At 45.2% G+C, this 23,761-nt stretch overlaps 1 protein-coding gene across 50 annotated transcripts in view; it reads right to left on the bottom strand.

The window, feature by feature from the left end:
* Window positions 1-23,761, bottom strand: part of KALRN (kalirin RhoGEF kinase) — a 656,402-nt gene that overhangs the window by 300,040 nt on the left and 332,601 nt on the right. For 41 of the 50 annotated variants that reach the window (XM_072725283.1, XM_072725286.1, XM_072725313.1 and 38 more), the window contains exons 11-13: window positions 17,389-17,580; window positions 7,594-7,802; window positions 4,184-4,358 (exon numbers count right to left, since the gene is read on the bottom strand). In XM_072725283.1, coding sequence (XP_072581384.1) covers window positions 4,184-4,358; window positions 7,594-7,802; window positions 17,389-17,580 — 576 coding nt within the window. The remainder of the gene's footprint in view (window positions 1-4,183; window positions 4,359-7,593; window positions 7,803-17,388; window positions 17,581-23,761) is intronic. The other 9 variants (XM_072725309.1, XM_072725323.1, XM_072725328.1 and 6 more) reach the window with 1 other exon arrangement.

The following is a 23,761-nucleotide window of genomic DNA, read 5'->3' as shown; positions in this document are numbered from 1 at the left end:
ATAAAGTCTCCTATTTGGAGTATCTTTCTTTGTGTCGTTTCTAGTACCATACACTGTGATTATGCCCACCCCAGGGGATGCCTCAGATTATCCATGGAAAACACAAAAATTCTCACTGCATAAGTATGCATATGTATGTGCATATATGTTATATGCACACATATTTGATTAAATGACTAAAAAAGATGCAAAGTTTCCCTAGACTTCACCAACAGACTGATACCAGAATCTCGCTGTAACCCCTGGCTGGTGGTGAGGTGAGAGAGGGCTCCTCCAGGAGAGCAGGAGTGCACAGAGGAGCTGATGTAGCTCATTTGTTCGGGTGCTCTCAGCATATTTCAAATTATTGCTCTTTTCATGCACCCAGTTAAAAAGGCTTATCTATTATCTACTTTTAACTAATCTTCACAGAAAGACACATGGCTTATCAAGCTTCTTGCAAAGAAACTGCAGTTTGAGGATAATGATTTGCATGAAAGCACAAGAGAACTTTGAACTCTCTGTCAGCCGCCTCGTGGGGTAAAGAAACAATGATAACCTAATCAGATCTGTCAAGAAGCCAGGCCAAAAAAATAATTAAGAGTGATCAAGGAGGCAATCTGAAATATGAAAACACAACTTCTGATGAAAAAGCTAAATTTCACCCTAAGGGCACCCTGAGTTCTGAGAGTATTAGCCAATGATAGTAGAACATGTGTACCATTTAGAAACTAATATATGCAAAGATAGGGAGTTGCAAGTTCAAGAATATTTTATTAAGAGAGCGCACGATCAAAAGAGTTTAGAGCCTGCTGGCCTGTTCTTGCTTCTAAAAACATTTTTAAAAAAATTTCTCTCTGATCATTTTAGTCAATTGTAGAAAACTCTGAAATGCATGGAAGCTTCAAACCCAAGAAAATATCACCCATATTCTTCACCACCACAACATAAACATTGTTCACATTTGGTGAAATGTCTCTGCTATCATCAACATTTCATATAAAATGTCTTTCACAAAGGGAAGCTGAACCTACAGGAATAACTTTACGGAACACCACGTTCCACCATGGGCCGCCGTGTCTAGCCTCCCTGGAGGAATGTCTAGCTCCCATGGCAGGAATGCAGCTGTGGTCCTGGCTTTTGAGCATTTGCCTATTACATTTGGGATAAGTTTCACTCTTGGTGGGGGCGTCCTATGACCTCTCCCCAGGCTCTACCGTGGGCGCCATACACACCATTCTTATTGAGGAAAGGGAAATTGGCTCAGCAACTCCTGTACTATCATAATTTTTAAATTAATTAGCTCATCTCAGCCATCGGTGACATGGTTAAGGAGTCATGCTCAGATTCCCAGATGTCAGGGGTGCAGGACTGCTCTGGTTTTCAGTAATCCCCAGGAATTCCGAGTATGTCCATCAGATGCCTTCCTCGAGGGCAGGGCACCATAGCTGAGGGTCCTGCAGTGACAGCCCCTGCCCTGGCTAATGTCAGCTCTGACATGTCCCTCACTACAGAAGCCGCCCTCAGTTTCACATTCGGACTCTTCTCTAGATGTTTGCTCATCATCTCCCCACAGGGAAACGCTAGCTGGTATTTGAAATAATCTCCTCACACTCAAAAATAACTTCTGACAATCTGAGGGGAAGCAGAACTTTTCCATAGGTTTGGCAGCATTTCCATTTTGATCTGAGATGAAATGCAGCATTTCCCAAGCTTTGGGCCATACCCTACATGGGGAATAAGACCCCGTCTAAAACCTAGATGTCACTGCCTAACCCAGATGCTGCTGAACCAAATCACTATTTGTATCTCCGTCATATGATGTCCCCACTTTCGCTCTGCTACATACCAACCAGCCTACTTGTTGTGTAGTATGGAGGCTGGGGAGGAGAGGAAATTTTTATACAATACAAAGGCTGAAGAATTCAAATTCTATAATTGAAATAACAAGCTCCTCTGGCACAACATTTAAACAGGATCCAGCTTTAAAGTATTTGATTTATAGTTTTTTTGTTGTTGTTGTTTTAAAGCATAATTTTGGCATACGCTCTGGATCATTTTTCAGGAGTGGAAATGGATTTTCCCAGAATCCCTGTAGGTAAGCACACCCTAGTGATGGCCCTCACCCCCTCCAGCTAACACCAGGGGTGCAGTTCACGGCGCAGTGAGGCTATCTGACACATTCTGCAACTAAACCAGCAACCCAAACTTCATAACCATGCCATCTAATGAAATAAAACTCAAACATCCAAACTCTCAGATTGTTTCCTTCCTCTTACGCAGTTTTCGATGTGGATCTGGAATTATAGGAGAGTACATAAAAGACTACAACAGCAGAATCACCACCCTTTCTGACATAATTTCCCAACGGATAAATTCACCTTTGGTAGGTCCAGGGGAGCTGAGGGGTGGTGAGAGTGCCTGGGGCCTGCGCCATATGTAATTCTGTTTATTTCGGTGAGGCTCACCCACAGTTACCAAAGATTAACAACTCCTACCCCCTCTTCCCTTTCTTTGGTACCTTTGTCATCCCAGATTTTTAAAGTTCACCATATTCACTCTGCTGCCTATCAAAATCTCTAATTTTCCACTAGTATCTTCATTGTTCTTGCAACATATTTTTTTAAGCATACATTTATTTTTTTTAAAGTGCATTCATTTTAAGTAATCTCTATGCCCAACAAGGGGCTTGAACTCACGACCCCGAGATCAAGATTCACACGCACCTCCAACTGAGCCAGCCAGGCGCCCCACAACTTATGTTTTAATACTACTGGCCACCTGAAATCCTTTTGAGTGTAGATTCAAAATGAATTAAGTAAAAAGGACACATTAATTCATCCAAAGTCATAGAATAAGTTGGAAGGATAATTGAGATCTAGATTTAAACACTTACCCTTTCCTTTGTTCTAGAAACTGTCCAGAATGCCCCCCTTTTAAAGAGATAGTCTTAAGCAAGAAATTGCAGTGGCTTCCAGGGAGGCAAAGGTAGAGGTGTGGTTTTAAGAAGAGAAAGATCGTAAGACAGTAAGAGATGGGAAGGATTGCTTTAGGACTGTTTTTCTTGAATATTTATGATTCTCAATATAAACATTGTTGGTCACAGAATTGAAGAAAAGAGTATCTTGCCAGGACAGTTCTCTGGTCCCGCCTGGGACTGGGATTAGGATATCAGAATTTCAACATTTAAAAAAAAAAAAAAAAAAAAAGCAATTTCCTTCCAAACCAGTTTCACGAAGTTTCCACAGATATTGTTAGGAAGATCATTCCCAGACACCCAGAAGCCCCAACTGTGAGGAGCTGGTTGGAATGCAAAAAAAAAAAAAGTTAAAAAAAATGATGGGTGGAGAGAGCTTTCCCTCATACCACACCAGCAGGGAGCAAAGGGAAGATAGTACCACTTTCCTTTAACCTTTTCCCATCCCTGAAAAGGACAAAGTGGCTTTGGGTGTTGGATACTCTTCACACCCCAGGAACCCTACCGGCCTGGCTTCAGTTACTGTTTCAAAGCAAGAAATAATAAAAGGTGGATATTATGTGGAGCACACATTATTAATAGGCATCACAAAGGGGGTATAAATATACCAGAACATCTGATTCCGACCTTTCCAGAAGGAACTGGGAAATCTATGAGATGAACCAAGATGGCATCAACACAGCCTTACTTTCTTAGCGAGCACAAAGCAAACTGAAGAAAAGGCCTTTCTCCCCGTGGCTCCTGACTTCCTGACTGCTCTGTGGCTTCATCTGGCCCCTGACCTACAGTCATCAGCTGAGAAGGCCCCCAAATTTTAACACCTACCTACTCCTGAAGCTAAAGGATCCAATCACTAACTCAAATGGCCAACGCCATGGTCTTTCAGGAAACAAAAGTACCAAGGGTCCAATAATCCCCACAAAAACCTTCTCGGTGGAGTAGTTCCCAGACAGAAAAATGAAACAGAGAGGCTCTGCTTGGCAGAGCAGGTGAGAAGGACAGAGGCACAGAAAAAGGCAAGATGTGAATTGGGAATTTGGTGATTCTAGACATGTATCCTTAATGCACAATCTCCTTGTACACTTTTCCCTTAGGGTACTGCCCGAGGCTCCCTTCCCAGCCCCTGAAACAGTGCCCTGGACCAGGAAGCAGGCCGGTATGCAGCGCCTCCAGAATTCTCCATGACTCCCTTCCCGCTCCTTTCCCAGTCCCCTCCCCCACCTCTACCTCAATGGTATACTGCTCGAAGATGCGCAGCTGCAGGAAGATGTCCAGCTTGATCTTCCGCTCGTGGAACAGCTCCTCCATCTGCACCTGGGCATCATCCAGCTGCTGCAGGACCGACTCGATGTGGCTGATGGAGCTGCTGTGGGGTGTCTTGTTGTTGGACACAGCCGAGTCCCTGTGGCAGAGTAGGGGGGGCAAAGGGAGAGGCCTTGCCATGTTAAAAGTGATATAGGGGCAGGGGGCCTTCCTCATGTGTGTAAGGTGGGTGTGAATCACCACCTGGGTCATTGAAGACATTTATCAACAGCTACTATGACCCTGGGGCTATCTCTTTAGTAGGTGAACCAACAATACTCATGTCTTCTTTGAGGTTCACAGCGCTGTAGCTCCGAGGCGAGCTGCTCTCCCACTCCTCAGACAGAATCGTGAAGGGGATCGGACAAAGGAACATACGGAAAGGGCTCTACGTAGAACATATTAGGGAAATGGACTGGTTCCACACATACATGTAGCCTACTGTGCACAGCTTGAATACACACACGTGCGCATGCATGAGAGTAGACACACTGACCACAATGTGTAAGAGCAGACAAACTAAAGGCATATGAAAAAAAACATCACCCTTCCTAGTTCTACCTCACTGGATTGTTGTTAAATAAAAAGAGATCATGGCTACCAGAATTATTCACCCACTTTATAATGCTCTGCCAAAATCATGGGCTTGTGTCATTGCACAGGCTCCAAGCGGTAGTTAGGAAAGCACGGGATCTAGAGGCTGCAAGCCTAGATTAAGTCCCCGTGCTGACACACGGGGGCTTGTGGCCTTGGGACATCATCTCCTGGAGCCCCAACTGCCTCCTGCAGAGTGGACTTAATAACCCTCGTTCTGCTCACTTCGTGCTTCGCTGTCAAGTAAGACAGTAGATGTGAATATGCCCTGGGACCAGAAACATGCTGCATGAATGGCTGTTAATCCTGAAAGGACATAAGGAGTGTCAAGTGCTGACTGGGACACGGGTCCAGCTGGGGAGAGTAGAGGGTAGGCACGCAGGAAGCTGGGACAGCCGTGAGGTTGCTAAGAGGATGAGTTCTGATTTGGGCATTAAAAGAAAAGGATGAACCCAGCCAAGCAGGTGGGAGATGTGCACTTTCTGAGCAGGAGGGTCTACATGAGAGTGGCAGGGGGAGGTGGCATGTCACAGAAGGGAACCCAAAGGAAACCTACTGAGCTACTCAGAGAAGTAAGGGGTGGGGAGACCTCCAAAGGGATCATCATAACAGGACAATTACAGGTGTTTAGAAGTTAAGAGTCTCTAGGGCCCTAAAGCTTGATATAAACGGGCACATTCATGATCTTGTGGCATTTGGTGTCTTATGCAATGTAAGAAGTCCGAAGACAGGGGCACAATCAGCAGCAGGCTTTCTGACCACCAGTCCTACTGGCCTGTGTCTCAGGAGCAGCAGTATCTGAGCTCACGCTGTTTCCGAAGGGGGCAGAAGGCCAGTGGTCAGGGGCCTCTCCTTCTGTCACTCTGAGAGCTTCCAATTCCACCCTCTACTCTGGCCTCTTGGGGGCACAAACCCCCAGCATCGCACAGATCCCCCAGTCGTGAACAGACTATGAGGCCTGAACTTGATCATCTGCTTATGCCTTTGCTGAGGACTCCGCGGTCGGAGGATATGCTCGTTCTTTCGGACCGTTCCTCTCCGTCTGTTTTCCATCTCGCAGCTTCCAGGAGGAAGAGAATAACTTCTGACCATTTTGTCAATGTCACACTCACTAGGAGTCACAGAGATGTTGCAAAAGCCACCTGAGGTGCTTTGGTGATGAGCGCCAGAAGGGCCACAGAGACCGAGGTCTGCGTGCTCGGTGTGCGTGAGCCGGCTGCCCTTTCCCGCTGGGCCCCGTTCACTTCCTTTCCTCTGACCTGTCTTGGGATCGGGGAGGGGAGCCCTGGCTAGAGGCAGGCCGGGGGCTGGGGGGGGGGGCACACAGCCAGGCTTCCCTCGGAGACCCCTGGAATTCGGCCTTAGAACAGGATCAGGCTGTCGCGGCCGTCGCCTCACAGGGTAACCTTCAGGCCTTCGGCATCACGCAAGGCTGGCGGCGGGCGCAGGTGTCATCCCCGCAGACCCAGCCCACGCAGAATGAAACCCGCCAAGCTTATAAACAGCAGTTGGACAGAAAACACGAAACCATCGCAAATTCTGGGGCTGACGGGGCTCCTGGAGCTGCCCCTTAGTCACGCAGAGGAGGCAGCGGAGGCCCAGAGAGCGGACGGACTGCCTGCTATCTGGAACTTTTTGAGGGAGCCAAGAACAGGAGGGTCCCTAGGCAGGCAGACGGTCATGCTGAGCTGGGGACGTGGGGGGGGGGGGGGGGAGAGGCTGTCTTGTTCAGAGGCGACAGGAGGACCCGCCACGTCTCCTGTGTCGTCTGCAATCGACATGGTTAATGTCCTGCGGTAACTATGGTAACCCTCCTAGCTTGTCTAATGGGACAAAGGTACTGGGAGGGGGTGACAACAACCCTGTCCAGTTGAGGTGATTCCCTCAGGCCCCAGGGCTGGCCTGGGACTTGCTGATGAGATCATTTCTGTCCCAGCACTCGGTGATTTCAGGGTGGAACAAGTCCCTGCGGGCAGACACCATTAGTGCCACCGAGTCCTATTTATGCAGCACCTGGGCATGGGGGGTGGTGCTGCGGGCTTGCTCAAGGCCTCGTGACATTTTATCTGAGGAGCCAGAGCCCTTGACAGGGACAGGAAACTGGATATTGATGCCAGCAGAAAGGAGGGGCAATGGTGTGGAGGATTCTAAACGAATATAAGGTTTTCGACAGGATTTTCCTTCGTAGTGGTGTCTGTTTAGGTTGATACAGAAGGAGTTGTATTTTCTGGGCAGCAAGGGATGGTGGAAAGGTCACATGTGGGTGATGGAGGGCAGAGTAGGACAACGAAACCCATTCTCTATATCCCCATGGGGCCAGAGCCAACCATTTTTGCCAACTGGGGCACCAGTGTCTAGGGTTCAGCCTGAGATCAGAAGCCAAATAACACTATGCCCCATGATGGTTATTTCTCCACGTAACCCAATACGCCATAATTCTGAATTAAGGTGTTATTTATTTTCTGTTGAATGTTGCTAATTTCTGTGTTTCTGGTACTTACTGATTGCTGAATAACATCACAAATAATAACTAGTTCATTGAAACATCAGAGCTCTTCCATGTACTGTTTCATTCTAAACTCAAGTTGGGTATGACACAGGCATTTCTGTATCTGACAGATGGAGAAACTGAAGCTCACACAAGACCACAAAGCCGGCTGTGGCTGAGCCAAGACTGGGACATGACTTATCTCACATCTAGTCGAGGGCATTTCTCACTGGAAAGCACTGCCCATGCTGACCTGGCCTCGCTGGGCTCCCCCAGGGAGGGAGGCGCTGACCTGAGCTGCTGGATAAGGTCTTCGCCTTCCTTGATGACATTGAGGGTGGCATCCAGAGTGGCGGTCTGCTGCTGCTGGAACTGCTTGATCAGTTCCTGGACCGCATCCACTGAGTCTGCACAAACGTCCTCCAGCATCTCCTTCTGAAGGTCTTCCATCCATGTCCACAACTGTCAGGGAGAGAGCAGAGACCCCACTCAGGGCAGACAGGAGAGGTCAGGGCTGGGGCAAGGGCAAGAGAGTCAGACAGGGGTCATCCAACCTACCCTCAAGCCAGTCAGTCCTTCTCATCAGCACACCTAAATTTATACTCATGACTCATCTCTGCTACGTTGACTCCATTAATGTCTCCACTCCCAAAGGGTGAGAACCACCCCTGGCTTAACTTCCCCGTGGTTCAGGGAAACTTGCAATCATAGAGCAGGGAGAGAGGTCTCTCATCTGTGAGGGACTAGAGGGAACAGAGGACTGATGAGGGACATAGATTATTTCATCTTTCGGAAACGAGGGCTCTGCACACTCCAGGCCACTAGATGTTGATTCCTAGAAATGTTATCATGATTTTGGAAACATGCGAAGAAGAATGTGATGTTCAATATGGACCAAAGGAAGATTAATTTTAAAAATAGGGGCTATGCTAAATTATGTTGTTCTTTTCAGGGTGCTAGGTGGGTTAGAAGGTTGGATGCTAAAAATGCAGCTTACCTTAATTTCAATATAAGCATGAGCCATTTCCCCATGGTACTCAAGACACGGAAATGCAGTCAGGGTGATATTACTGGTCAGGCAACTTTAAAAGAGGTAAGTATAATGTTTTGAACAGAATAAGCACCGAAAATGATGAGGAGCTAGACTGAATTACCGAAAACTCATGTAATGAAAGCTCTTCTTCTACTGAAACTAGATCTCCAGTGGCCTGCCACAGGGCTCTGCTTGTAATACTCCTGCTCATAAAATGATGGAGGGAAATGATGAGTTTGATGCTTGCTTAGAAATAAGGAATCTTCACCTGGCTAGCCAGAGAGATGAGCTCAGGGGTCTACCAGGAAAAACCAACCAACCAACCAACAGCCCAGTATGCACAGAAAAGTGATAGAATCAGATGTGGATTTTGGCCCTTATTCTTTTTCAGAACTCATGGTGTCTTTGAGTAAATCACTCCACCCTTGGCTCTCCATGACTTCATGTGTAAACTAGGTTGAGGAAAGAAAGCATTAAATAAAATGGTTAATTACCCTTCGGTTCTAACATTTCTGTAGGTCTTCCATGATAAAAGCATGGACAGATAACCACCTGAAGCATAGTACTTCATCTAGTTTGTTCTCAGTATGGCAAATAAATCAGGGTGTGGCCTTTGTAATTAGGGATAAGAAAAGAAACAATAAAGAGAGACAAAAATAGCCTTCAAATTTCAGACAAGTTATTCTTTGTTCTTTGGTTAGGAGAGGCTCCAGATGTGACAGGAGAGGTTGAGTTAACAAGATTAACAAGCCCTAGGGGCAGCATGGAACGAGGTATAAACAATGTCCTTCTCCGACAGGTGAGAAACTCTCTGAGCCTCAGTTTTCTAATCTACAAAATGAATATAGGATCTGTTCTGCTCATCAAGGATTATGGAAATTAAATTACTTACTATTAATGCATTAAGTAAACATGCAGCATTATTAATAGGCCAATGGCATTGTGGGGATTGCCATAAGGAACACAGAATATTGTTACTCAGTGTTCCTGTCATTTGGCAGCTTATAATCTGGTTGTAATTCAGTTTATTTCCTTTACAAAAAACCTTTCTTTGGTTGTAAAAACACAAAACAAGCTTTCCAGACCACAGAAGCTGGGAAACATATTCCTACATGTATGAATGTATTTATTTTAAATCAGTTTGAAATCAGGAAGTTCAGGATATATTGGTCACTGGTGCTTCATGTTATTTCACACTTTCTGGCTGCCATTTTGCCTAGAGAGCAAAACCATTTTCTATAGGTGCTAAAGTCTTTCGGTAAAAGATAACGGGTTCTCCGAAAAAATATTGTAAAGAAAGGCAATATAGCATAGCGGTTGATGGTGTAAAGCCCTAGGGACGCCTGGGTGGCTCAGTGGTTGAGCATCTACCTTCAGCCCAGGGCGTGATCCCAGGGTCCTGGGATCGAGTCCCACATTGGGCTCCCTACAGGGAGCCTGCTTCTCCCTCTGCCTGTGTCTCTGCCTCTGTCTCTGTGTCTCTCATGAATAAATAAATAAAATCTCTCTAAAAAAAAAAAAAAAAAGAGTGCAAAGCCCCAAGTTCTACCATGTATCAGCTAGACAACCTTGGGCAGATAACCTACCCCCTCCAAACCTCGATTTTCCTTATCAGCAAAGTGGGGATAATAGTGTCCACCCCCACAGTTGTAAATATTACTAATAAGTTGATATATAGACATGTGTGCATGCCTGTATATAGATATACACAAATGAGTGCATTAGATCTATAAAGACATCTGTACCTATATGTATCATTTAGAAATAGTGCCTGGAATATAGGAAGTGCTATAGATTATATTTAAAAGATACTTTTGCTGCAAGTCACCTCCAGTTCCCACTAGAAGGCAATGGGAAAGTTTGAAGTACTTCTTCATTTTGGAATTGGTAAAAGATCAATACTGGATTTGGTCCTTCAGGATGCTAGGTTGAGCTGGGCCTCTCTTTGCTGCTTTTGCTGCTTTGTGCCAGGATATCTAAGGAAAGCCTAGAGATAGGCACGTCTAGATATTTCTAAAGGAAAGAAAGAAAAAAGGAAGGAAAGGAAAAGATATGAAAAGAGAGATAAAAACTGTGGACACCAAACAAGTTGTGTCAGAGAAGGAAAAGAAACTTGATGTACTTTTTCTTTTTTTAAGATTTTATTTATTTATTCATGAGAGACACAGAGAGCGAGAGAGGCAGGGACACAGGCAGAGGGAGAAGCAGGATCCCTGCAGGGAGCCCGATGTGGGACTCGATCCCGGGACCCCAGGATCATGACCTGAGCAAAAGGCAGATGCTCAACCACTGAGCCACCCAAGTATCCTTCTTTTTTTTTTTTTTTGTCTTTCTTTCTTTCTTTCTTTCTTTCTTTCTTTCTTTCTTTCTTTCTTTCTTTCTTATTCTAGAAACTTGATGTCTTGTGGGAGGACAGGCATTGAGACAGATCAGGGTATAGGGATCTTGAGAATTTTCTTTGACTCAAGATAATTTTGTTCTCAGTATAATCCTTAAGCTATTGTAATGGCTTCATAGCTTAGAGGTCTTTTCTTTCTCCCCCCCCCCCTTTTTTTTTCTTCACGCTCAGCTCCCTGTGGAGCCCAATATGGGAGGGACCTGAGACCAAGACCTGAACTGAGATCAAAATTGGACACTTAACTGACTGAGCCACTCAGGCATCCCATCCCCTTATTTTTAATAAAACTTGAACACTTCTGTGTTCAAGTTCTCTTTCTGAGGAAGTTCACCATGACTCATGGCACTCCCTCCTCCTGATGGTCATGTGGCTAAACAGTGGGGCAAAGAAATTGGGGACAGAAATTGCCAGATAAAAATGAGAGGTCAGTGTTACAAAGGGACTAGGTTAAGACTAGGGGGACATCTGAGGATATACTCTGACCTCTGAAATCAATATTATTAGAAAAATGTATCCTCCCCCAAAATAGTGTTTGACTAGTGAATTGAAACTGCTTTCTCACATTTCTGCTCACATATTCTACTATATTATAAACAAACTCTTGTCTGAGGCAGAGTCAAAACCTACTTTCTGCTACAGAAAATCAGCTAAGAGATAAATGACAAAGGACAATACTTGATGCGGCTCAGCCCAGTGGTTAGCAGCCTGAAAGGAAGCGCTGGTCTACCTACAAGAGGATAAAAATGTCAAATAAAATTGCTAGTGATTAAAGAGAATTTGGCTTGGAGATGGAGGAGGAGACTTCAGCACCAAAGACAAAGGGTTAGTGACGTCTTTCTCTATTTTCCCTTCTGCTACAAAAACAAACAAGAAGGAAAGGAGCTCTTGAATGGAACTGATACTTCCCGGCAATAATTATTGATTCTTCCCCTCTCTGCCTACACAACTACTTGACTTCAACCACTTCCTAGTTAAACTGGTGAGTGTGTGCGTGTGTATGCACATGTATGTCTGGGCTCTCCCGCTTGTCTCTAAAATCCCTTTCAGCTCTAACTTGCTATGGTCTCTCTCCAAAGGCTGATGTCAAGAAGAAATGGCTCTCTAAACTGAAACACAGGTACAGCTCAGGCACTGAGGCCTCCAAAGTCCAGAAAGTTTAACATCAGTTTGAGGATAATTGTGATATCAAGTTAAGACACTATTTACAACCTAGAAATCTTGAGTCGTGAGCCACGTGCAACCCCATGAGGCCACGTGCACAGTCACCTCCTAATGGCAGCACATTTTAATTGCATGCTCCTAATGTAATTTTTTGAATAAGCATATATAAAGGCATATATAAAATGGACATATATATCCCTAAACTATGAGTAAGGATCAATATTCCATTCTTAGGCTGCAATTTTCCTATCTGAACGTCCTATGGGTTTCCTTCTGTGTATGTGTCCATCTGATTTATCCTTGAAGAGCATGTCTGGACTGCTTTGAAAAGAATCCACATCGGAAAGCCATTTCTATTACTAACTTATTAATTATCAGGCAGCCAGTGAGACCCAGTCAGAATGGTCTCTCACCTCAAGCTACCACAAGCAATGACTGCCCAAACCAAGTAAAATCATGGAGTATTTGAGGTCATTGGTAGCAGGAGCCACGTGTTGTTGTTTTTTCCCCTACTATTCTCTATTTTGGTTTCTCTCCCGTAGGGTAATCCCTTTTTATCCTAACACGTTAGCACTGCATCTTTCCCATCAATCCACTACTCCCAGAATGACTCTCATGTCTCACTCGCTTCTAGATGCTCCTCTTGGTCAAACACACCTGTCCTCTGACCCATTCCTTCAGGGGTCTGCTCTTTGGTTGGCCGTGGTTACTTGGTCCGTGTCGATATACACACTTTGCTGGTTTTACGTGTTCTTCCTTGCAGAGAACACACGTGGTTGTGGCCCCAAATACTTACATCCAAACAATGGACCTAATTCGAGAAGTTCTAGAACCTTAGCAGGAGTAGAGTCAAAGGAGCCTTTGAATGCACTCCACAAAATTAGTCCTAATAGTGAACCAGTGAGCTCAGGAGGGGCCAGCCCACGGAGCCCATCCTGCCTGCAGAGTGAAGCAGCCTGAGAAAGAGGCAACGGAAAAAAGGCAGAAAGGGAGACACTAGGAGGTTTGCAGAAATAATAAGGCTTATGGATGAGTGGTTATGGAAAGAGGTATTTTACACTATAGCCTTCACCTCCTGATCGGCTACAACTGACTGCCCTAAGACGTCTAACAGACACTGGTTCCACAGGGTGAACCGCCCTTCCCTCATTCTGAAGAGATCGTTTTTCTTTGGCATCGACTACCAGCTTTTATTTCTTAAATAAACATCATGACAGTTTGGCAATTGAAATAGAGGATAAAGCAGTCTTGCTCTTGAGAGCATCATCCCTTTAGAAGACTGATTTTTTTTTTTTTTTTTTTTTTTAGTTTCGGTTCTACAGTGGGTGGGTACAGGAATGTGTGTACATGTGAGTGTCTGAGGTGTTTGTGGGGTGTGTGTGTGCGTGTGTGTGTGTGTGCGCGCGTGTGTGGTGCACGACTGAACAGAAAATAGCATGGAAGAATGACTTCACAGGTTTAGAAACAAATCGAAATGCGCATCTAGTGAAGCTGTGTAATAAAGAGTTAAGGTTGATTATGTTGGCCATACTCTTTTTTTTTTTTTTTTAAGATTTTGTATATCAATTCATGAGAGACATACAGAGAGAGAGACAGAGAGGCAGAGACACAGGCAGAGGGAGAAGCAGGCTCCCTGAGGGGAGCCTGATGTGGGACTCGATCCCAGGACCCCGAGATCACAACCTGAGCCAAAGGCAGGTGCTCAACCGCTGAGCCACCCAGCGGCCCCTTGGCCACATTCTTTAGTTAACTTGATTCTCATATTATTACTACAAAAATACCTAAAAATGAATATTTTGAAAGCCCAGCAATTGCAGCATTTCCATGGAAACGCAGCAAGGAAAGAAAATTCTGTCTGGACAGTCTCTGCAGAGCAGATGACACTTGCTACAAATGCCTTCTCCTTGGACAAAACAAATGAGGACTTGGGTAAATTCTTCTGCCTACATCCTCCCTAACCCTCCAGACCAGCAAAATGCCAGCTGCCCTCCTGTCCCCAGGCAAAAAGAAGCTATTTGAAAGCTCAGCACAATAGATACTAATAGCTGAGGCTCTGTAAGCCTACAAAGGTCCCAGGCACATGTTTTTTTCACCTCTTTATAGTGTAGCTCTTCTCTCCAAGTAGAGATGACAAATTTTATTTTTGTAAAATAACGTTATTGGGATTGTTATTTTCAATCAAACATGGCACCAAAGGAAAGTCATAAAACAAAAGAACGCAAAAGAAAATTAAGTCACTCATGACATTTAACTTCTTTGTATACTTCCTTCCTAATCTTTATTCTATGTGTATATCAAAATTGTGGTCACTCTGGACGTGCAGTGTCTCCTGTATTATACCCCAAGCCCTTTCTCATGCTATTAATGATCTTTTCACAATGTGATTTATAATGACCATATAATATTTCACTAGCTAGATGCACTCTGATTTGTTTAATGAATCACTCAGCGTGGAATATTTAGATAGTTTCTAATTATTCAAATTATGAAGAGCACTGCAATAAAATGGTTAGAAGGTATCAATCTTCCAGACTCCCATGGTCACCAAGAATTCAGGAAGCAGGGCCAAAAGGATTAAACGGACTCTTCAATCTGCAGAAGAAATGGGCCTGGAGAGTATCTTTTTCATATCCTCCTCCTGCTTCCTCTCTGGTCCTAATTAGAGTAAACCTTTTGATGTAGGAAGTGGGGAAAAGTAAAATTATGAACTTCAGCTTGGGGAGTCCTGGGAAGTCACGGTTAAATCATTTATGAAGATGGCTGTTGAGTTCCTGCTCAGAAATCTCCTGTACGGGGGGCTCTATCTAATTCCTTCAAAATCATATCCCACAACAACATTCTATTACATGGTGACACTAGTGCAAAAGCTCAGCAAATGATTGTATGCAGATAGGAAGAAAGAAAAGGAAAGAGGAGGGGAGGCTGGGTGGCTCAGTCAGTTAAGTGTCCGACTCTTGATCTAAGCTCAGGTCTTTTTTATTTTTTATTTTTTATTTTTTTAAGCTCAAGTCTTGATCTCAGGGTCATGAGTTCAAGCCCCTGATGGGCTTCACACTGAGCATGGAGCTTATTTAAAAAAAAAAAAAAAAGAAAAAAAGAAAAAAAGGAGGAGGAGGAGGAAGAAATTAGCCATAAGTAGCCAGGAAGGATCTATGGCAGTATTTATGAGCATCTGTTTCCCACACCCACAACCTGGCCACACTTCACATTTCTCTGCTAAGATCGACCCTCCCCATCAAGGTCCTGCTTTGATGGCTGAAAATGTAAAGAGGAAAAGGAAGAGTAGGAGAGGGAAGAAAAGCAGAGGAGAGGAGGAGATGCAAGAGGAGAATAGGAGGGCAGCCTGGGTGGCTCAGCGGTTTAGCACCACCTTCATCCCAGGACGTGATCCTGGAGACCCGGGATGGAGTCCCACATCGAGCTCCCTGCATGGAGCCTGCCTTTCCTCCCTCTGCCTTGTCTCTGCCTCTCTCTCTCTCTCTCTCTGTGTCTCTCATAAATAAATAAATAAATAAATAAGTAAATAAATAAAATCTTAAAAAAAAAAAAAGAGGAGAATAGGAGGAGAGAGCATGGAAGAGCTGAGGCAAGCGGGAACAACCTTCAGGAAGACAGGTAGAAATCTCTGCTGGATGAGAAGCTCCATAACGTAGACAGACTCTTTTGTGAGCCTCAGTGTCCCCATCTGAAAACATGTTTAAGAAAATCTAGATCATAAGATCATCATGAGGATTCCATGTATCTGGCAAGTAGTAGGTACCCTGTTTAAAAAAAAAATACTGCCTCCTCGATGTTGAGTGCTTACAGTGAACCACATCTCAGGTCAGGTAAGTCACTTGTATCACTCCAGACTTAATTACTATTACTTACTATTATCAACATCAACTAAAGAAGGGGAGAAGAAACAGAAAGGAATCTTGAACATTAGAACTACGAAGGGCCTCAGGACCACCGAATCCAACTAAAGAGTTTTATAGATGAGGCAACCCAGGGTCAGGGCCATGGCGATCGGCACAAGGTCCCCTGGTTCCTTAGCTGCAGAATGTGGACTAGAACCCCAGCCTTTCAGCTCCATGCACAGAACATGGGAGATGGAGTGAAACTGCCCTCATCCACCACCTCCCCGGGCAGCTAGCACCCCCACAGTCCTCACAGGGAATATGACTCCCATTCATTCATGCTCCATTCCATCACCCACAGGCTCATAATTAAAAGAGAATACGCATGCCTTTGGTTTCCAAAACCATTATTAAGAATCGGGTGAGCCACAAGCAAGCAGACAACCAGGCAGGAAAACCTGGATTAAAGCTAATCCCCTTGCTTTAGAGACACTCATCAGAGAGTGGCTGTGGGTCCCACAGAGAGGAAGCACAGCCATCGTCAGGGAGCTCGCCAGCCCTTCATCTGCCTGGGGAATCTCAGTTTAGAAAACATTATCTTTTCATGTTTTTCTCTGATAGGCACTACAATGATTTGTATTCATTCCCACCAAGTGTCAGAAAAGCCTGTGAAGGAGTAACAACCAGGCTTCTTAATGCATTTCAAATATCAAAAATCAACTTAATTAAGTAGGGTTAAATTTTTTTTTTCCTGAGAAGCAATCAAACTTTAATTAATACTCCATTAAAATGAATTCCTGGGGGAACACAAGCATGCATACACCTAATGAGTTCATCTGCCAAGGGTGTTATTACAGAGGATGCTAAATGTGCCTCCTTGCTGGCCACTTACTCAGTTTCAGAGTGTCCCATGTTAATCAGAAATGAAAAGCCACTGCCGGTCCGCAACCCCCTCCTCTCCATGAGCCCCCGGCCCTGCCTGCCGACAGTGTAACACAATCCATCCTCCCCTCTCCCATCTCCACTTGGCGAAGGATTCGGGGCCAGATTCAAGCCCAGATGGCTTCCTCCTGCATGAGGGGTTCCTCTGTCCCCCTTCCTTCACTGGCTGCCACCCCCCAATCGGGCAAGTTGAGAACCAGCCCGCTTTAACATCACCCTCTGGCAGACCTCATTAAGCAGATTTAATCCTCTGTTTTAAAAAGATAAAAGAAAAACATAGAACACATTTGCAAACTCTGGATGCCCCTCGCTGGTAGCAAGGATGATCAAAGTTCCGCGGGACTGATTTCTGACGGGGGAACAGCAACCCAGAGAGGGTGGCTGTGGGGTGGGAGCCCGCAACGTCCCACTGCCTGTTGCCCAGGGAGCCCCAAAGCTCGCTAGCTGCACACTCCCTGAACTCCCTGCCTCGGTGGACCCCTCCCCACTGGAGATGAGAAGGAAATTTTGTTCCATTTGGGTCCAGACCTAAATAGGGATTATCAGGGGCAGGTGGTAGGTACATCACAGCTGGAGGGCCCATGCCCACCCAGGCCCTGGGCCCAGCTCAGGGGCCACCCTGCTGGGGAACTGACCCGACACCTGCCAGCCCTGCGTCCCCCCTCCCCGCCTCACCTCTTTGGTGTGCGTGTGGAAGGAGACCGACATGTCCAGGAGAAGCTTCCGCTGCTCCACCCGGCGCACGAAGTCCTGGATGCGCACCTCCAGGTGCCGCGCCGCCTTGTAGATCTCCTCAGGGTCACACTCCCCAGTCTGGGCCAGCTGCTCGGCGGCCTCCAGCAGCTTGTCCGCGTTGGTGTAGGTGTTCTGGCAGCAGCAACAGTGAGGGAGAGTCAGCGAGCAGCCCCCCAGCCCCCCGGCCCCCCGGCTGCCCCCGGCTCCCCGTGCCGGCCGCTGGCACCGAGGAGCCCTGTCCCCAAGCTGGCAGCCTGCCCGGCAGCTCGGCGTCAGCGGGCACGAGCCACTAGCCTCCTCCGTCCCCGGGAGGAGCCAGCGCCCGTGGGGCACATCGAGGACCCCCGGCCTGGCCGAGATGCCCCCCTGCCTCCCCCTGCCAGGCCGGGGCTGCCAGAGTCACAGGTGCCGCATCTGGGTCCCGTCGGTGTTTCCAGGTGACGACACCCGGGAAGTGGGCCACCTGTCTGGTGTCCCCCGCCCAGGTCCCTCTGGCTGCTGGTGTTTATCTCTTGGAAGGGAGCTCCGTCTTTGCAGGGGAAGGGGCCGGGGACCCCCGGGAGCCCCCGCCAGGAAGCAGCCCCGGTCGGAGCGAGGAGGTGCAGGCTATTCCCTGCAACCCAGCGAAGACTGCTGTCTGCAGGAAGGCTGGGAGGAGCCTGGGGATTTTATCCCAAGTTCCTGCCTGCACATGCACATCACACACACACACACACACACACACACACACACTCCTCCAACCCATGTCTGTACACACCGTGGTATTCTCTAGAGCATTTAAAAAGGCAACCAGCTTGTAATTATTATTCATCAGAATGGGAGTCGCTGCCTTTAGGAGAGTTATGCCACGGATTCAACTTCTCCTCAGCAGGCTTCCTTTTAAACACATACCTCCTATACCCTGATTTAGAACCGGTGACTCAAGCATATATCATATCTCTTAATACCTCTAAAATCATACATGCTCTATAGAGCAGTAAACAAGTGGTTACTGGTGAGGATGCAAATCTGGCAGCAGAAAAGTATCAAAGGCAAAGCGAGTGAGTACTGAATCGGATTTATGAGCAATGGCTTTGCCTTTGAAGTGGCCCTTAGTGTAGCGTCCATGGAGTTTTCATGTTTGTCTTGTTTTGGGAGGTTTTTGTTTTGTTTTTTGTTTTTTTAAGACTCTCCTGAAGATCTGGGCATTAACGATCGAATTGTACTCCCCGCCCTACCACCCCCTCCGGAAACTCACATGTTGGGGTCCTAACCCTCAGAACCTCAGAATGTGACCTTATTTGGAAACCAAGTCATTGTAGATGTAATTAATTAGGATTAAGTCCTATTGGAGAAGAGTGGGTTCCTAATCCAACACAACTGGTGTCCTTACAGAAAGAACACCGTGTGAAGATGAAGCAGAGATTCGGGGATGTATCTACCAGCCAAGGAATGATGAACAGTGCCAGCAAACTATTAGAGTAAAGAGAAGCATGGAACAAATTCTCCCACATATCCCTCAAAAGAACCAAACTGATCTTGTACTTCTGGCCTCCAGAACTGAGAGGCAATAAATGTCTGTTGTTTAAGCTACCCAGTTTCTGATGCAGCCCCAAGAAACTACTCATGCACGGGGGTAGAAACTTTCAGAGGCTGTTGAGACAGACTCTTGACTCTACTGAGGAAGATGGGCAAACCTTCAGTAAACACTTGCCATGGTTTTGAGAAACACTTAGGGAGGTTCCAGTGGATCCTTAAGGAATGCTACCTGAAAAACAATAGCCTAGGGCAAATGCTGCCCCAATGCAGGTGAGGTAGGGTGGTAGTTGGATTTGAAAAGGAGGAAAAATCCTTTGGCCCCTTGTAGGGAATTCGTAGAACCACATGATCCTTGTGTGAGGAAAGAGGCTTTGCCACTTAACTAAGGGTATGTTGATTCTGGAAAGCAAATGAAGGAAGTACTCAGAGTCATGATGGAAATGCCAAGAGAGATGGGAAATGATGGGCAGGAGAGACCTCCTGGGCTGAGAGCCAGGTTGAATGAGGCTCTTAAGGGTTTATCCAGAATTTCTAGTAAATACACCCAGAACAGATGGGAGAGAGGCTTGTTTTTGTTTTTTTCTCTCTCTCTCTCTCTCTCTTTTTTTTTAAGGAATCCTTCATATCTTTTACCTTAAACCCCAGAGAATTTCAGGAAACCCCAAAGAAACCCAGAGGTTGTGACTTTATAATTTCAAGGCAATAAATAAATATTTGTGGCAAAGCCAAAGCGAGCTCATTTGAAAGTTAAGTTTGGGACGAATATGAGATAAATAAAAAGCAGAACTTAAGTACTCACTGCATATAAAGTGGACAACTTGTCCCAGTTTATCTGGGACTTTCTCTGCTACTAACACTAGAAGTCGCATTGATTCTGAGCAAGTTGGGACGGCGGATCACCCCAAGACACACCTAACGCTGTAAGTCTGTCAGGAGTACAGATCCAAATACAATGTATGCTGCCTCCAAAGATAATTGTATAATCACTCTTGAAAGAAATATGGCAACTCATAAAACTGGGCAAGTAAATAATAATTAAAGGTTAAGGTTCCCTGACATGATATAGATGCTGAGAAAATGGATACAAACTGAGAATAAAAATAGTCAATAATTATTGAATAATTTTCACATGCCAAGGACAATCTAAAGATTTATATTTAGATTAACTGCCTTGATCTTCAAAATAACCCTATGAAGTTGCTACATTTATCAGCCCCATATTACAGAGGAAGAAACTGAGGCGTGGAATAATTTCTGGCCAAGGTCATATATCTCATAAGTGATAGAACCAAGATTAAAATCTTTTCTGGTTTCAGAGCCCGAGCTCCAACCCATTACACTATCCTGTCAGATGAAGAAGGGCCTTGACAAGCCATGCTGACGTGTTTTACGCCAAAGGCAGTGGGAAGCCAATGAACAATCCTACATAGGAGACAGATGTGATGGGTGTATAGTGTATAGAGACACTGGTGTGCCTCTATACAGAGTGAAAGCAGAAGCCTAAGGATGGCCAGGATTCAGCAGAGAAGGAAGAGGGCTTCTCATTTCTTTATGCCCCTGGTACTCTATGTTTATTCCATTCCGTATCCATTACCATGCCCGCAATAACAATGTGCTTCCATGGTTATCTCCCTACTGGTCTGTGAGCTTCTCAAATGTAGGTTCCATGTTTCATTCATCTTTGGTTCTTCATGCCAGAACCATGGCTGGTATACAATAGGCACTTGTTAAATGTTTACTGAATGAACAAGGCACAGAGATGGGAATGGGCGTGATATGTTTGCATAAGTTGAGTCAACTTGAGCGAATTAGACAGTGGTAGGAAATCGTACTGGATATGGCAGAAAAGAGTTAGAGAATAGATTTTATAAAGGAAGGGGGATAATAAAGACAGGTAGGAGGGAATGGGGTCAATGCTAGAAGCTGGGCTCTCTGCTTTCCCTGCTGCCCAGGCTGCCTTCCTATGACTGCCAAAAAGAGATTCTAAACTTCAAATTCAGTCATATCTCTCTTCTACTTAAAACTGTTCAGTGGCTTCCCACTGCCTTTGGAGTAAAATATCTTAGCATGGCATGCCAAGGCCCTTCTTCATCTGACACTTGCTTTTTCTCAACAGCTTCAACTCACACATATTCCCAACAGCCTAGGAAATAAACTGCTGACACTTCCAGAAACTCATTGCACTGAATCCAGCCCCTATGCTTCTGCTTGGGAGGCCCTTCTTCCACTTATTGTACATAACCAACTCTTATCCTTTAAGACCCAGCCTCCGTATCACTTTCTCCTGGAGGTCCACCCTCTTATCCACGTCTCACCCAAGTTTGGCTTAGATGTGCTCTTCTGAGCTCCCAGAGTGATCTGTGCCAATCCCCTCCTTGGTACTTGCCATATTCTAATGCAAATGTTTGCCTTTCTCATCTGCCTAGAGGCAGATAATGTCTTTCATCTCTTTCCCTTAGTGCCTGGCACCAAGTAAATGCTCCATAAATATTTAGTGAATGAATTAATAAATTAACGAATACATCACTCCCCATCAATCCTAATACTCAATCCTTGGCTCTCATCAACTACGTGGTTACAAGACCTTACATGCTAGAATTCATATTCAATGTTCATATTCAATGTCCCATTTGGTTTATCCTACCTCCTGGCATAGTCTTGAAATAAGAATGTGCTTAGAGAATATCAACTAGAGTATTGTGAAAGCACTGCATTGAAGCCTGTCATCACCCCAAATTGGGGTACAGATCACGACAGGCTTCTGCTCATCCTCTGACCAAATAAACAACAGTTTCTGTCCCAGGGCCAGAGTTGGACTTCACTCTCGTACAGTTCTTAGGCATTCTTTGGTTTCCAAACCTTCTAGCCCCTGCCTTGTACTTGACCCCGTATCAACATTACCCAATTGATATGCCAAAAATGGGTATAAGAGCTGGGTTATTGATCCTTCAGCCACTGGGCTTTCAAGCAGGGCCTGTGGTTGTCCTGAGTCAGACAATTGGGACACGTAGATAGTTGCAATTTCTGCTCTTCTCTCCCCAATCTCTATTTCAACCAGGTAAAACACCCTAGAAAATTCAAGCCTTCCATTCGCCTGTTGCAGCCCCGGCCCATTATTTTTTTGCTTTCTCCTCAAGGAAAAAACAGAGCATTCTAGGATAACTTGTCTCTGAAAATAGAGGCATCCCCCAAACACAGGCATGGTTTCAGACTTCCTTGGCTAAAGCAGAGGGTCAGGGGACAAGCTTTAAAGACAAGGAGTAGAAGAGACTGTGACTATAAACACCTATAGCATCAAGAGTTCCTTGGTAACGGAGTTAGCAGGGACGCCTGGGTGGCTCAGTGGTTGAGAGTCTGCCTTCGGCTCAGGTGGTGATCCTAGGATCCTAGGGTCCTGGGATCAAGTCCCGCATTGGGCCCCCCTCAGGGAGCCTGCTTCTCCCTCTGCCTATGTCTCTGCCACTCTCTCTCTCTGTCTCTCATGAATAAATGAATAAAACCTAAAAAAAAAAAAAAAAAAAAAAAAAACCAAAAACCTCACGGAATTAGCACTTTTGGCTCTATGCTCTGGACAGGAGGAAGGTTGAGGCCCAGGAGGCACTTTTATTATTCAAAAGAGGCAGTGTGGACTGGAGAATGTGACTACCAGAGGACCAGGAAAAAAATTCTTTCCCGATAATTATTTTTCCAGGCTGGCATGGCTGGAACCCATGGGCAGTGAGAGGAAAGGAGAAAATATATATAAACATTGAAGGAAAGAAAGACATCGAAGTACAGGCATTGAGGAAGGTACAAACTTATCTCTGGATTTTGACCTTAGTGAATGGCAGACAAATCAGACAGATGCCCCAAACTTTACATCTGAATAGTACTTTACAGTTGACAAATTTCTGTCACCTTCTTTCCTTACCCAGTCTGGGGTAGATATGCAAAGAATGCATCTATGTGTGAGGATATGAGCAAGGCTGGGGAAAGAATTACCTGAAAGAATGAAAGGTAATGGCACCCACTATTCACACAGGGCTGGGAATGGTACCTGTTTCTACGAGTCACATTAGAAAACTTCATGAATCACAGGATATTAGGTAGAGTAGTCAGAAGAGTCTTGCCTTAGCAAGGGTGAATAATGAGCCTTAGACCTAGCACTGCTCTGGTCCTACCTAACAAATTTTCTAAGAAAGGCCTGAAAAGATCAAACTTTTTTCAAGGAACTTAACTGTGTCCCAGAACAAAGCTTAGGAATATTTATAGGAATACAGAAATATTCAGCAACCAACAAGGTAAAATTCACCATGTCTGGTATCTAATAAGAAACTACTAGACATACAAAGGAGTAGGAATATATAACCTATGATGAGGAGAAAAATCAATCAAAACTGACCCAGAGCTGACACAGATGTTAAAATGAGCAGATAAGGATTTCTAAATGGTGATTTTATAGGACACCTGGCTGGCTCAGCGGTTGAGTGCCTCCCTTCGGCCTAGGGCATGATCCTGGAGTCCTGGGATCCAGTCCCACATTGGGCTTCCTGCAGGGAGCCTGCTTCTCCCTCTGCCTGTGTCTCTGCCTTTGTCTGTCTCATGAATAAATACATTTTAAAAATCTTTTAAAAATGGCAATTATAACTGTATTTCATAAGTGAAAAAGTTAAATAGAGAAATAGAAGACCTTAAAAAAAGACCTTGCATTTGAAAAGATGAAAAATATACTGGATGGTATCAATAGTAGGTTAAACATTGCAGAAGAAAAGATTATTGAACTGAAAAACATAGCAATAGAAACTATTCAAAATGA

This window comes from Vulpes vulpes, chromosome 1 (assembly GCF_048418805.1).
Source record: "Vulpes vulpes isolate BD-2025 chromosome 1, VulVul3, whole genome shotgun sequence".
In the NCBI taxonomy this organism is placed as follows: domain Eukaryota; kingdom Metazoa; phylum Chordata; class Mammalia; order Carnivora; family Canidae; genus Vulpes; species Vulpes vulpes.
The sequence above is the reverse complement of the archived record's forward strand: the minus strand, read 5'-3'. Positions and strand labels throughout refer to the sequence as shown.